This window comes from Balaenoptera borealis, assembly GCF_965194805.1.
Source record: "Balaenoptera borealis genome assembly, chromosome: 1".
Lineage (NCBI taxonomy): Eukaryota > Metazoa > Chordata > Mammalia > Artiodactyla > Balaenopteridae > Balaenoptera > Balaenoptera borealis.
The window spans coordinates 98,391,132-98,405,350 of record NC_138860.1 but is presented as its reverse complement, the minus strand read 5'-3'; the positions used below and the strand labels follow the sequence as shown (position 1 = coordinate 98,405,350).

At 61.0% G+C, this 14,219-nt stretch overlaps 1 protein-coding gene across 3 annotated transcripts; it reads left to right on the top strand.

The window, feature by feature from the left end:
- The first annotated feature begins 77 nt into the window (after positions 1 to 77).
- AMPD2 (adenosine monophosphate deaminase 2) lies at positions 78 to 12,453 on the top strand. Of its 3 annotated transcripts, none has more exons than XM_082352470.1 (18): positions 78 to 539; positions 5,530 to 5,660; positions 5,878 to 6,008; positions 6,897 to 6,965; positions 7,055 to 7,166; positions 7,410 to 7,596; positions 7,828 to 7,969; positions 8,081 to 8,170; positions 8,425 to 8,554; positions 8,721 to 8,915; positions 9,004 to 9,135; positions 9,345 to 9,508; positions 9,745 to 9,871; positions 9,961 to 10,124; positions 10,420 to 10,540; positions 10,810 to 10,983; positions 11,167 to 11,277; positions 11,393 to 12,453. In XM_082352470.1, exons 1-18 carry the CDS (start codon positions 530 to 532, stop codon positions 11,600 to 11,602), a joined length of 2,400 nt encoding a protein of 799 aa, XP_082208596.1. In that variant the 5' UTR covers positions 78 to 529; the 3' UTR covers positions 11,603 to 12,453. The 3 variants fall into 3 exon arrangements, with proteins under 3 accessions (XP_082208596.1, XP_082208597.1, XP_082208595.1); XM_082352469.1 differs by lacking the exon at positions 78 to 539 and adding an exon at positions 588 to 1,549; XM_082352471.1 differs by lacking the exons at positions 78 to 539; positions 5,530 to 5,660 and adding an exon at positions 587 to 1,549.
- Positions 12,454 to 14,219: the final 1,766 nt, after the last annotated feature.

Below are 14,219 nucleotides of genomic sequence, written 5' to 3'. Positions count from 1 at the left end.
GGCGCCGGGAAGAGGAAAAATGGCGGGGGCGGGGCCGGGCCGGCTTGGCGGAGGAGGGCCCGAGTAGGGGCGGGGCCACGGACCTGGCGGGGCCTGGGGCTGCGGAGAAGCGCGCCGGCGCTGGCGAGGTTTCGGTGGGGTTGCACCTGTTGCGTGACTCCCCCACAGTCCAGCTACCCGAGTCCGACCCGAATACCCAGAAAGTGTGGAGAGAAGCCCAGACGAGTTGCGGGTCCCGCTCTCCGGGGAGCACGTGGCCTGCCCGCCTCTGGAGTGCGGGGCTGGGGGTCGGGACGCCGGGGTCTACAAGGCCAGTGCAGCGGCCCAGGTCGGCAGGGGTCCGCCTCCCTACAGCCAGCAATTTTGAAAGACTGCCTTACTTCTCCCATCTCAGTGCCAGGGCAGGGGCCCTTGGAGTGACTTGCCGGGGTCTGGATCCCAGCCCTTCTCCCGTCCCTCGCGACCGGGCTTCCCGGCTTTGCAGACCCTGGAGAGCAGACTTCCCGGTACCCCTCAGGGCTCGGGCAGCATGGCCTCAGGTGAGTGTGTGCGCGTGCGAAGGAGGGCAGGGTCTCTGGGACAGAGAAGTGCAGTGTCCAGGGTGACAAGAGGGTGGGCACAGCCTGCAGACCTACGGAAGGCGGACAGCTCCTCCCGGGGAGCGCCCGGAGAGCAGAGCCTGAGTGTGGAAAGACAGAAGGAAAAGTCAGAAGCCGCTGGGGTCTCTTTCACAGACCCCAGAGAAGCCCCTGCCTCCTGGCCTCCCTGCCTTCCTAGAGGGTAGCTTCTTTGGACAGTGGAATTTTCCCAAGACAGGCTCCTCCCTACTGGGCTGGGATTCTCAGTTCTACCCCATCCTCCCCGAGCTGGGCTACCCCTGGGGCTGGGGGTCAGACGAGGACAAAAGGGGACTCTGCCCCAGAGGGGCTGGATTTTCATGGAATCCGCTGGCCCTGAGAGGAAAGTGTTCTGAGCTTGGGGGAGCTTGCGCTGGATCCCTCTCTATTACTATTTTTTTTCTCCTTGGCTGGCTGGACCAGTTAGCCTGGACTTTGACTCTTTTGCTCCAGAGCCCTGGCAAGGGGCAAGGGGCAAGGGGCTCGGGGCTCCAGGCTCCTGAGGGCTTTGTGGAGTGCTGGGTCTGGCGCTTCTCCATCTTGTTTCCTCACTTCCACCCCCCAGGGGAAGTGAGGAAACAAGTGACACGACCATCCGTGTCACTCCAGGGACTGAGGAGAGGAAGGGAGGGGTAAAGGGGCAGGGATGGAGGCCCCCCCCTCCTGAGGTTGCCTAGACAACATCAGAAATCATGACTAGGGCCTCTTCCGCCTGCGGGGCCTCTGCTTCCTGCATCAGTCACTCCCGCTGGGGGCGGGGCGGAGGAAGGGGTTGGATGTGGCAGAGCCAGGCCCAGCTGGTGCGGCTCACACTCCCCCCGCCGTCTCTGCGGCCGGAGCCATGGCATCCTATTCATCTGGCCCCGGCAAATCCAAGGCCAAATATCCCTTTAAGAAGCGGGCCAGCCTGCAGGCTTCCTCTGCAGTACCAGGTGAGTGTGTGCTTCCTGGCCTCAGGCTTGCTCTGCCCCTACCTCTCGCCCAGGCCACTGGTACCCTCAGGAGGGGGGCTTCTCCTGCACCTTCTCTGCAGTGGTGCCCCTTGTCCCCTTCCCAGGGACAGCTGGCTTGGGAGGTGGTGTGGGGAGGGAGGTGGGGTGGAGGGTGACAGGGTTCTGTGTCGGGGATGCTGTCCTCTGTAACGAGGAGTGGGCGTGGGTGTGGGTGCAGCAAGAGTGTATTTGCACACGTGTCAGCGTGTGGATGTGCTAAGACTGTTTGCATGTGGAGTGTGTGTGAATGGAGTGGGGGATGTGTGGGACTGACTAGTTTGCAGACTGGCCACACTGCTGGTGGCTGTGCCTTTACCAGGCAGGCTCAGGCTGTCCTCTTGCAGTTAGTTACTCTTTCTAGGATCCTAGATCTTGAACCCCCTTACTGGGGGTCTGATGTTAGGGCACACTTATTGCCGCCCGGCATCCAGGGTCTAGGGGCTCAACTGTATCTATTGTTTGCAATTTGTTCATTCCTGATCTGTCTTGTGAGCTTCCTCAGAAGTATGGGGTGTCCTTGGGCTGGGCCCATGCGAGGGCTCAGGCTGGGGCCACTGCTGGCCTGCGTGTGCTCCTGCACCCTTTGGTTTGGCTCCCACTCCTGTAGGCATCTCTGCACCGTTTGGATCTGGCAGTGTGGTGCAGCTGTGCCCATCGCCCTGAGGGCTCAGCTGCCTGGGTCCGTGCTTGCTGAGGGATAGCTACCTGCCGTCTGCTGCTCCCAGGCCTGTGGCTAAGGGAAGACCACTCCCACTTTGGTGACCAGGTCAAGCCAGTGCCCCCACCCCCGGAGCACCTGTCTGTACTTGTAGGCTGATTTTGCTTATGCCTACCTCCTGGTTTTCTTATGCTACTGAAGATGCTGGCCTGAGTTCTGTATTGGCCTGAGGGTCTGTGTTCTCTGTGCCCAGGTCTGTGCCTCCAGAGGGTGTCCCCTGAGGCTAGATCTGTATACCTTGGGATGGTCACATGGTGGGAGCATCTGATTCTTGGGGGTCAAAGCCTTGGGTACCTCTCTGCCTGCCGGGGCAGCCTTGGCAGTGAGTGAGGGGCTCTGGTCAAGTGGGTAGACAGGTTGGCAAGAATCTTGGAGTTGGTGGGAATGGCTGGGGAGTAGCCCCCTCTGGCTTTTGACCACCCCTCCCCACGCCTTTGTGTGTGTGTGTGTGCCTTGTGTGTGTGTGCCTTGTGTGTGTGTGTGCCTTGTGGGTGTGGGTGTGGGTGTGGTGCTGTGGCACAGACCCTGGGAGAAGGGACCAGCAGGCAGCTGGGTCTTCTAGACCTGGACTCAGGAAGTGCGGAGGTTATTGCCTGTCTGTCACCTCCAGTGAACCCTGGCAGCCCTGTGTGGTGGCTTGGCAGGCTGGGGGGATGGCTCTGCGTGCCAGAACCTGTCCTGGTCACCCCAGCATTTCTGTGGAGACCCTGGGTCACCCTGCTAGGAGAGGTGGTTGAGATTAGGGCCTTTGACTCAGTTCTGCTGACCCGATACACACCAGCCCTGGAGGTCTGTGGTCAGCCTCTCTGGAGGGGGTTAGAAGTGGGGAGGAGCCATGTAGGGTCAGGGTTCCTGGGGGAAGCAAGGGCCTTAGGCTTTGTCTTAACGCTCTGAGGGCAGAGCTGGTGTCCATCTTCTTTCCTCTTTCTGCTCTGCCCTCTTCCGAGTAAGAGACAGTGTTCCCACCCTGCCAATTCTGTTCTCTTCACACCGTCACTGCTCATTGCCTTGGCCTGCGCTGGGCCCAGAAGCTCCCCCCGCCCCCAGTGGGTGGGAACTGCATGTGGGGAGTGTTTGGAGGGTCCCAGGAGTTCATAATCACAGATGATGGTACTTTCCAGAACACTTGCAGAGCCGTATCTCTGTGTACCTCATAGCAGCTGTGGCTAGGCAGGGCAGGACCCCTTATCACCCCATTATAGGCAGACTTGAAGCCTCCGGAAGGTAGAGACTTGCCAGTAATTGGGAACAGAGTCAGACTCAAGTCCTCTAAATTCTAGTCCCACTTCTGAACCTCTCCTCCTGGGCAGTCTGTCCCCGACGATAGGCTTGGACAGGGGCTGGAGGTCTAGGGGGCCATGAACCAGTCCCCTGGGCAACAGGGAAGCTGCGTTAACTGGTCCCTTCCTGGACTGAGCCTCTACCCCAGCTGCCAGCCAGTTCCTCTCCCCAGCAGGGGCCCTGTCTCTCCCAAGAGACCCCGTAGTCAGGGGCCCAGAGGGCAGTGGTGAGCAAAACAAGGCCATTGGGCAGAGGAAGCTGGCCTGGGGCTGTTGGGTGTGGAGGTGAGGAGGGCTGCTCGTCCCCTCCTACTCTTTGGCTGGCCAGGCCCTACACACTATCCCCTAGGGCACTGCATTTTAAGGAGGCTTGTCCCTTCCCTGCCAGCCTGCCCTGCCCATATCGGCCTGCCCTGCTCCTCCCCCTTGGGGGCCCCACTTTGGGCTGGGCCCTGGCACTGTAGAGGTTAAGGGCCTGTTCAGTTTGGGGGTTTCTCTTATCTCCCAACTCTGATACTCCTTCCCTTGATTTCTTTACTCCCCTGAGCTTCCCCAGCCCCCTGTTGCCGTCATCCCAGGGTCTCCCCTGCATGCAGCTGCACTTGGTACAGCCCGTGCCGGCCCCTGAGCTGTCCTGGGGGACTGGCTGCAGCTCCACTCAGCAAACAGGCGGGCAAGGGGCACAGGGCTGCTGGCCGGCGCTGCCTGACTGCAGGTAGGGCCCAGGCAGGCACCAGGGCGAGGGGGGGCTAGGTCCTGGATCTGGGGCAGGCACCCCCTCTTCTTTTTGTCCAGCCTTAGGACAGGACTCTGGGGTATTGGGAAGTGGGCCCAGAGACTTCAAGGCATGCTGCCTGGTAGAGCCTCGAGTCCATCCTGAGCCACAGTGGAGAGGGAGAAGGAGGGTGCTGGAGGGGAGTACCCCCCCACGGCTGACTGGGAGAGCTTCCTGCTGGGAGGGTGGGGCTGGGGAGCCCAGGGAGGGTCCTCTGGGGTGGGCTGGGAGCTCAGGCAGCCTCTCTAGACTATCAGCTTCAAGGCCTTTAGTGCCAGCCTCCTGTTGGAAGCTGAGGAATTCTTCCTTCCGTGGTGAGAGACTCTGGCTTCTGCTACTCCCTTCCCCAGGGCCTCCGGCCCAGATCCTGGGGCCTCTGAGTGGCGCAGACTGTTTGTGGCAGCTCCCTTTGGAGGGGCAGCCAGCAGTGGGAGGGGCAGGCTGGGGCCAGGCCACATCTTGGCAGCCCTGGGGTCCTGGGGGAGAGGGCAGGCCTCCAGGGAGGAGGTAGGGTTCCTGCTGCCAACCAGGTCCTCCACTTCCTCTCTTCCTCTTCCCTTGAAGGCTGGTCCCCAGGTCAGAGCTGAGTGGCAGCTGTGGCTTCCCCAGGCTCTGTAGGTCTAGGGTATCAGCCGCAGACCCTGGCCCTTGAGAGGGGGATCTCCTGGTCCAGAGGCAGGTCTGATCCTGGACTGTCTGCCCTGGAAGCTGTGCACTTGGCATCGCTGGTGTGGCCTTAATGAGCGCCTGGAGAGAGAGAGAGAGAGAGAGAGTGAGTGTGTGTGTGTGTGTGTGTGTATATGTGTGTACATGGACACGTGGGTGCCTGCCTGTAGCAGGTACTCACATGGAGGTTCTCTCATGGCCTGATGGGGTGGCCCCTAGTCCAGGATTCAGATTTTTCTTCCTGGGGTGAATGAATCCACTTATTCTAGGGGCAGACTCGTGGCCCCACCCATGAGCCTGGAATGGGTGAGGGGTCCCCGTGCCAGAATGCAGGTGAGGTCCACATGCGGGCTCACTCCTCAGCCTCTGAGGGGGGACTGGCCTCTCTCCGGGGCTGGCCTGGGGCAGGCAGGGGCCCAGGGCTTCCAGTGCACCCAGGCCCTGCCCTTCACCCTTTGACCCTGCATCACTGTCTCCACAGAGGCTCGGGGTGGGCTGGGGGCCCCTCCGCTGCAGTCTGCCCGATCCCTGCCAGGCCCTGCCCCCTGCCTCAAGCACTTCCCGCTCGACCTGCGCACGTCTATGGATGGCAAATGCAAGGAGATCGCCGAGGTATCGCCTGGCACCGCACCCTGTGTCCCCCCATCACTGCCGCCACGCCTAGTCTTTGCTCCCCTCACCCCTCCTCCACCTCACCTGTCCCTTTACTTCACGCTTGGCTGTGCCCTGATCCCCTAGCCTGTCCCAGGTACCCCCAGCTCCTGTGCCCTCACCCCATCCCCAGACCCTGATGGCTAGGCCACACTGACCCTTCCTTTCCTCCCACCAGGAGCTGTTCAGCCGCTCCCTGGCTGAGAGTGAGCTCCGTAGCGCCCCGTACGAGTTCCCGGAGGAGAGCCCCATTGAGCAGCTGGAGGAGCGGCGGCAGCGCCTGGAGCGGCAGATCAGCCAGGATGTCAAGTAAGCCCCCAGGTTCAGAGCCAGACAGGTCGCCTCAAGGGGCAAGCCATGGGGTGGGGGGCACAGCCAGGCGGCCACGGGGTGGGGGGCACAGCCAGGCGGCCACGGGGTGGGGGGCACAGCCAGGCGGCCACGGGGTGGGGGGCACAGCCAGGCGGCCACGGGGTGGGGGGCACAGCCAGGCGGCCACGGGGTGGGGGGCACAGCCAGGCGGCCACGGGGTGGGGGGCACAGCCAGGCGGCCACGGGGTGGGGGGCACAGCCAGGCGGCCACGGGGTGGGGGGCACAGCCAGGCGGCCACGGGGTGGGGGGCACAGCCAGGCGGCCACGGGGTGGGGGGCACAGCCAGGCGGCCACGGGGTGGGGGGCACAGCCAGGCGGCCACGGGGTGGGGGGCACAGCCAGGCGGCCACGGGGTGGGGGGCACAGCCAGGCGGCCATGGGGTGGGGGGCACAGCCAGGCGGCCATGGGGTGGGGGGCACAGGAAGCGTGGGGTTGGGGGGAGGGACACAGGATAGTTTGCCCAGCATCCCTCTGTCTCCATCCGGACGCTTGCAGAGCCCCATCTCTCTTCTCTTCCAACCAGTCCTCCCTCTGGGGCCCCCTGGGGAGGCGGCACAGAGCAGTGGTGTGAAGTGGCTTTGGAGTCAGGCTGCTGGGTTCTGGTTCCGTCTTCCACCCACCAGTGTGGCCTGGAACATGTTGCTTAACTTCCGGGTGTGCTTCCTCATCTCTGATGTGGGGCAAGAGCAGCACCCACGGCATAGTGTTCTACATCCCTGTGAGGACCACAGGTGACACCACATGCACGGCACCTAGTACAGTGCAGGGACCTGGGAGCAAGGGCCTCATCAGCTGCCTGACCTCTCACTCCTCCCACCTCTAGGCTGGAGCCGGACATCCTGCTTCGGGCCAAGCAAGATTTCCTGAAGACAGACAGTGACTTGGACCTCCAGTGAGGAGGGCAGAGGGGTGCGGGGGATGCAGGCCTGGGGCCTATCCCACTGCTGTCTCCAGCCCCTCCCTCGTACCCTCCACTTGTAGGCTCTACAAGGAGCAGCGTGAGGGGCAGGGCGACCGGGGCCTGTGGGAGCGAGATGTGGTGCTGGAGCGGGAATTTCAGCGGGTCACCATCTCCGGGGAGGAGAAGTGTGGGGTGAGTGTCCCCGTCCCCTGGATCCTGGTGGGCTTCCCGAGCCTGGGCAGGTGGGGGTAGAGGCCAGAGAGGGTGTTTCTCTTTCTTGAAGCTGGAGGGGCAGAGGGTCTGGCTGGAAGCTAGTTGCTGTGCTGAGAGCAGAATGGTTTGAGAGTTTCTGGGGTCAAGGCCCAGGGAAGACGTGAGAGTGAGCCGGGTCTGGGACTGGGACCAAGGAGAGTGATTCCGTGTCCCCGTCTCCAGGTGCCATTCACAGACCTGCTGGACGCAGCCAAGAGCGTGGTGCGGGCACTCTTCATCCGGGAGAAGTACATGGCCCTGTCGCTGCAGAGCTTCTGCCCCACCACCCGCCGGTACCTGCAGCAGCTGGCCGAGAAGCCCCTGGAGACACGGACCTATGAGCAGGGCCCGGACACCCCTGTGTCCGCTGGTGGGACCCCCCATCCCTGTCCTACTCCAAGTGCCCTGGTATCCCAGGCTCGCTGAGCTTGGTGCCTAGGAACCTCAACCTGCCTGCTTCTTCCCACACCCGAGTTCATTCCAGCCTCTTGGCGTGCAGGGGTGGAGGCAGGGCGGGAGCTGTCCTGCTGGGGCTTCTGGGCCAGGCAGTGGGTGGCCTGGAAGAGGCCTGGCCCTGACTCCACCCTTCTCACCCCTGCAGATGCCCCAGTGCACCCCCCTGCGCTGGAGCAGCACCCGTATGAGCACTGTGAGCCAAGCACCATGCCTGGGGACCTGGGCTTGGGTCTGCGCGTGGTGCAGGGTGTGGTTCATGTCTACACCCGCAGGGAACCCGATGAGCAGTAAGAGGGGCGCGGGGCATGCTGGGGGGAAGCTGTGGCGGGCTGCATCGGCTCGGGAGGGCCCACAGGGCCTGGCTTGCTCTCCTCACTCAAGCTCTCCCTACACACCAGCTGCTCAGAGGTGGAGCTGCCGTACCCTGACCTGCAGGAATTTGTGGCAGATGTCAATGTGCTGATGGCTCTGATTATCAATGGCCCCATGTGAGTCTGTGCCTGTCCCAGACACTCGGCTCCCCTCCCAGCTCAGATTCTTCCAGCCCCAGCCCTGCCCCAGACACTTGTCACCCAGTCTCCCACCCCTTCAGTCACTGAGTCCTAGATTTTCCCGTCATCTGCTGCCCCCTTGGCAGCCTCAGGCCTGCACCTTCCTGCTTCCTCCCTCTGCTCTGCCACCCAGGCCCTCCCAGGTGCTTCCTTGCGGGTCTGAGCCCCTGCCTGCTTCTCCTTCTGCCCAGAAAGTCATTCTGTTACCGTCGGCTGCAGTACCTGAGCTCCAAGTTCCAGATGCACGTGCTGCTCAACGAGATGAAGGAGCTGGCCGCCCAGAAGAAGGTGCCACACCGAGATTTCTACAACATCCGCAAGGTGGGCCCTCACCCCCAAGCCGGACCCTGCACCTCTGCCCAGCCTCCTCCTCCAGGGCCTGGGTCCCCACCCAGCATCCAGTTTGAAGAGTCCTCTGCCATCCTACCGCCCAGGCTCCGGACTGTCCTGGCCTCCCATGGACTCAGCAGTCCCCGTTCCCCCCCAGGTGGACACACACATCCATGCCTCGTCCTGCATGAACCAGAAGCATCTGCTGCGCTTCATCAAACGGGCGATGAAGCGGCACCTGGAGGAGATTGTGCACGTGGAGCAGGGTCGCGAGCAGACGCTGCGGGAGGTCTTCGAGAGCATGAATCTCACTGCCTACGACCTGAGTGTGGACACGCTCGATGTGCACGCGGTCCGTCCCAGTGGTACAGGGGCTGAGGGGCTGGACCAGTGAGCGGGCCAAGGGTCAGGGGTGACTTGGGCCTGCCCTCCTCCCCCAGGACAGGAACACCTTCCATCGCTTTGACAAGTTCAATGCCAAATATAACCCTATTGGGGAGTCTGTCCTCCGAGAGATCTTCATCAAGACCGACAACAGGGTTTCTGGGAAGTACTTTGCTCACATCATCAAGGTAGGGAGGAGGGGCTGCCAGGGCCCACGTACAGGGAGGGGCAGCGTCGGCCTGGGGCAGCCCTCCCTGACTGGGTAGCTGGGGGCTTGCATGGGTGGGTGGGGAGGGTGAGTGAGAGGCATGAAGGGGTCTGACTGAGCACACCTGGTGGGCGCGAAGACAGGGACGGGTGAGAAGCCTGAGGGTGACAGTTGCCTCGCACGTCCCAGGAGGTGATGTCGGACCTGGAGGAGAGCAAATACCAGAACGCGGAGCTGCGGCTCTCCATTTACGGGCGCTCAAGGGACGAGTGGGACAAGCTGGCGCGCTGGGCCGTCATGCACCGCGTACACTCTCCCAACGTGCGCTGGCTCGTGCAGGTGCCCCGCCTCTTGTGAGTGTGCCTTGGAGTGGGAGGGAATGTGGGGGGCAGAGGTCAAGAGGCCAGGGCCTCCTCCTGCCCTCCTGGGATGGCTGACCCTCCCCTATCCCAGCCGAGCCCTCAGAACAGGAGGGACTCCCTGGTCCACTCACGGTCTGTCCCGCCCGGCCCACCCAACATGGCTCAAAAGTGCTTCTGTGATTCTGCCCTGACCTACACATACCTGTGTGCATTCGTCTCGCCTGCAGTGATGTGTACCGTACCAAGGGCCAGCTGGCCAACTTCCAGGAGATGCTGGAGAACATCTTCCTGCCATTGTTCGAGGCCACCATCCACCCTGCCAGCCACCCGGAGCTGCACCTCTTCTTGGAGCATGTGAGGGCGTGGCCCAGGGCTGGGTATGGGGGGGACACTGCCTCAGGCCCGGCTGCGGCTCTGGACCTGACCCCAGTGTCCTGTGCCAGGTGGACGGCTTTGACAGCGTGGATGATGAGTCCAAGCCTGAGAACCACATCTTCAACCTGGAGAGTCCCCTCCCCGAGGCTTGGGTGGAGGAGGACAATCCACCGTATGCCTACTACTTGTACTACACCTTCGTCAACATGGCCATGCTGAACCACCTGCGCAGGTGCCTGCCCCTGGGCTCCGCTGGTGCCGTGTCTCTGCCTGCCCTGCCGGCTCTCAGCCAGCAGGCCTTACTCTGGGCCTGCCGTGGGCTGGGGCCACCAGATCTCTGACCCACCTCTTGGCCCCAGTCTTAGATCGGATGGGTTCTCTGCCCTCGGGACTCTGTGGCTCAGCCCTCGCTGCCAAGAATCTACCCCTGCCCCCTGGTCCTAGGCCCACAAAGTCACTGGGTGGGGGGTGCTCAGGAGCCCAGGCGAGCCAGGCTTGGGACCCGACGCTGTCTTCACGCCCCCCAGGCAGAGGGGCTTCCACACGTTTGTGCTGAGGCCGCACTGTGGGGAGGCCGGGCCCATCCACCATCTGGTGTCGGCCTTCATGCTGGCTGAGAACATCTCACATGGGCTGCTTCTGCGCAAGGTCAGGCTCTGCACCCAGCCTCCCCTCCCAGTGGTTCCCCTCCTCCCAGCCCTTCAAGCCTCTTCAGCAACTGGTCCTCCTCCCCAGCTTGGACCCCAGCCTCCACACTGAGGCCCCAACTTGGATTCTGGCTGTAACCGACCCTCTGCAACTCAGGCCCAGCCTGGACTGCCCCCTGTCCCCCACTGTGACCTGTAACCCCCAGAACCAGGTGTCCTCCCCAGCCTGGAGGCCACCTGACAGGCCTGCCCTCCCTGTTGCCTGCCCAGGCCCCGGTCCTGCAGTACCTGTATTACTTGGCCCAGATTGGCATCGCCATGTCCCCGCTCAGCAACAACAGCCTGTTCCTCAGCTACCACCGGAACCCACTACCTGAGTACCTGTCCCGCGGCCTCATGGTCTCACTGTCCACCGACGATCCCCTGCAGTTCCACTTCACCAAGGTCAGCACACGGCGGGCAGCCCGGTTGGCGGGTGTCCTGGGACACGAAGGCCACCAGGACAGGGCAGGTCTCGGGGCTGGTGCTGCCCTCTGCTGGTGGAGTGCAGCATGCCTCGTGGCAAGTCCGTGGGAGGGGCGAGTGGCAGGCCCCGTCCACCTGCCTGAGGGAACCTGGCTTGTGCAGGAGCCACTGATGGAGGAGTACAGCATCGCCACCCAGGTGTGGAAGCTCAGCTCCTGCGACATGTGCGAGCTGGCACGCAACAGTGTGCTCATGAGTGGCTTCTCCCACAAGGTACTGCGCCCCCTTGGCATCCCCTCTCCTCCCCTGCTCTGCATTTTGGGAAGGTCCTGGGGGTCCTGGCCCCTCAGAGCTGGCTGCAGCCCTGCCCATTATCCTGCCCCTTCAGGTGAAGAGCCACTGGCTGGGACCCAACTATACCAAGGAGGGCCCCGAGGGCAATGACATCCGCCGCACCAATGTGCCGGACATCCGTGTGGGCTACCGCCATGAGACCCTGTGCCAGGAGCTGGCGCTCATCACGCAGGCCGTGCAGAGCGAGATGCTGGAGACCATCCTGGAGGAGGCGGGCATCACCATGAGCCCAGGGCCTCAGTGAGCCTGGCCCACACAGTGCCCCCGCGTCTCGGCACCTTGACCACGTTCTGTTCTCAGACCCCTCCCACCCTGTTGTGGTCTCTGCATGTGTCTGTTCTTCTTTGTTCTGTCCTGCATGTCTCTACCTGTATCTGTGCCACCCAGGGAAAATGGTGCCCAGGAGCCGCTTTACCCTTGTCTTGGCTCAGGTGGCACCCGATGGCCCAGGTTTGAGGTCTGCCCTACTGGTGGACCTGTCCCAGGATCCTCTGAAGGCTGGCTGTCCTGCGGGCATCTGAGTGTCCACAGAGCCAGGGATGGTTGTGGCGGTCTGGCCCCTTTGGCCCTTGGGGTCCTGACTTGGGCAAATTTGAGCTTTGGCTGGGGCTGGAGTTTGGGCCTCCGTCTTGCTTATGTGGCTGGGGGGCAGTCAGGTGTGGCCTGTACACGTGTGTTGTGGGCACGGGCTGCCAGGGATCTGCAGCAGGTAGAATTGGCTGAGTCACAGCCCTGGCTGCCTGGGCTCAGGCCCCGGAGGTGCTGGACCACCACCTCCGCCAAGTCACTGCCCAACAGCTTTCACCGTCCTTCCTCTGGTCCATGTGCTCCCCTGGTGTCAGCTTCCTGTGCCTCTGTGGGAGGGGGCAGCTGCCCTGTGCTGTGTCTGGGGCCATTGCAGCGGGAGGGTCCTGGATCTGCCACCAGCCCTGAGGATAGTATCCCTACTATGGTCCCCAGAGTTTTGACCAGACCTGGATCCCACCTGGTCCCCTGTGTTGTGTTCTGGACCGAGGCCTTTGCTATGAAGTGCAGTGTTTCATACAATCCCATCTTTCCTAGTGCATGACAAATAAAGATTATTTAAGTAATGAGGCAGGTGGGGTCTCTGTTGGGAGAGGGAGAGCCGTGGTGGACGGTGGCTGAGGTCGGGTCCAGGAGCACTGTGGATGGAGATACAGCAAATTCTGAGGGGAGTGACTGGGCTTGACTGAGTGTGTTTATGCATGTGGAAACTGACAAAGGAAGCGGGATGGGAGGAGAGGCCCACTGGGGACCTGTCTGCTGCCCCTAGGCCCTTGTCCAGCCCGCCCCCTCTGAAACAGACACTTGACCCCAGGTCTCGGGCACATCTCTGTCACATCAGTTTGGGGAGTAGCATCCCCTTTCCACCTTCTACTTCCTCCTCACTTCCAGCCTCTTAGGACACCCTAGTAGATGTGGGAATGTGAGATTACAAGCAAGCCTGAGGCCAGTGGTTCTGAAACTCTGGGGACATCAGGCCCTTCTGGGGAGCTTGTTTAAAATGCTGTTTCCAGGTCCTACCCTCCGAGATTCTGATTCAGTAGGTGGGAGGCGTAGCGCAGAAATCTGCAAGCTCCCGGCAGATTTTCTTGCAAAGGGTTGGAGCAAGCGTGTTCCTTCTGAATCCAGACCTAACCAGCTTGGCTTCAGTCCCATGTTTAATGCATGATTTTTGGAGCACCTCCTTGGGCACAGAGGTTGCTGGACTCTGTTGCCCGTGTAAGGAGGAGAGTGGAATGTGCCCTGTGCTGTGCAGGGTCTTGGGTTGGCGATGGAGAAGCTGTTTGCTGCTGCTGCTGCTGCTGAGTGGGGAGAAAGACGGCTGGTCGCTTCAGACACAATTAGCCCTAGAACAGTGTGAGCCTGCCTAACTGAGGGCCTGGAGAGGGAGCAGGAGGCTGGCTTCCTCCCCACTCCTGGTCAGCTCACTCTGCTCCAGCCCCGCCTCTCTTCCTGCATCTGCATCTTGCCTAGCGCCTCTGGGCAGAAGCTCCCCTGATGCCACTGCCTCCTGAGGGCTACTAGCCAGGCTCACTCCTGGCCAAGACCCAGGGTCCTTCTGTCTTCAGAAGGCATCTCTAGCCAATTTGTCCTAGCCTTTTACACAACGTAGAGCAGAACGTTAGAGCTGGATGCTGAGCAAGAGATTGTACAAGTCTGGCTGGTTTCTGGTTGGGGAAACAGGCCCAGGAGATGCAACTGGCTGGTGGCGGAATCTGGGCTGGAGCCAGGGGAGCTCGGGGTCCAGGGCTCCCCACCTCAGGCTGGGCCTGCATCTGCCCAAGGGAGGATGCTTTAACAGGCTGAAGGGAACTTACTTTTCAAGGAGGTGAATGTATTTAATAGTAAAAACATGTTGTGTCTTCATCTGTAAGACAAGGAAGGAGGATTAGAAGATCTTTCTAGAAGGCAAGAATTACCTGTCTCATTTGCTAGCACTTAGGACAGCCAAGACTCTGTATTTTCTCATTGAACTTGTCATATAATAGAATCCTTTATTCCATTTTCTCGTCCCTTGTACATTCTTCTCAGTGTTCTGAGGCCTAGCTGTAAGAGTATTACCAATTTAAAAAGTTTCTTAACAACCTCCCACTATTTTTTTTTTAAACAACTTGCTTCTAGATATTTTGTCTCTCAGAAATTTCTCTTTTAAACATTTATTGAGAGCAAATAATTTTAAAACAGACCTTAGTACTTTTTCCTAACTGAAAAGAGTAATTTTCATTTAAAAAGTTTGGAAAATATAGAAAAAATGGGAAGAGGAAAAAAGCCCATTCATGATCTACCAGTTTCAACAAATATTTGATCAACTTCTGTCTGAGATACATTTATATGTT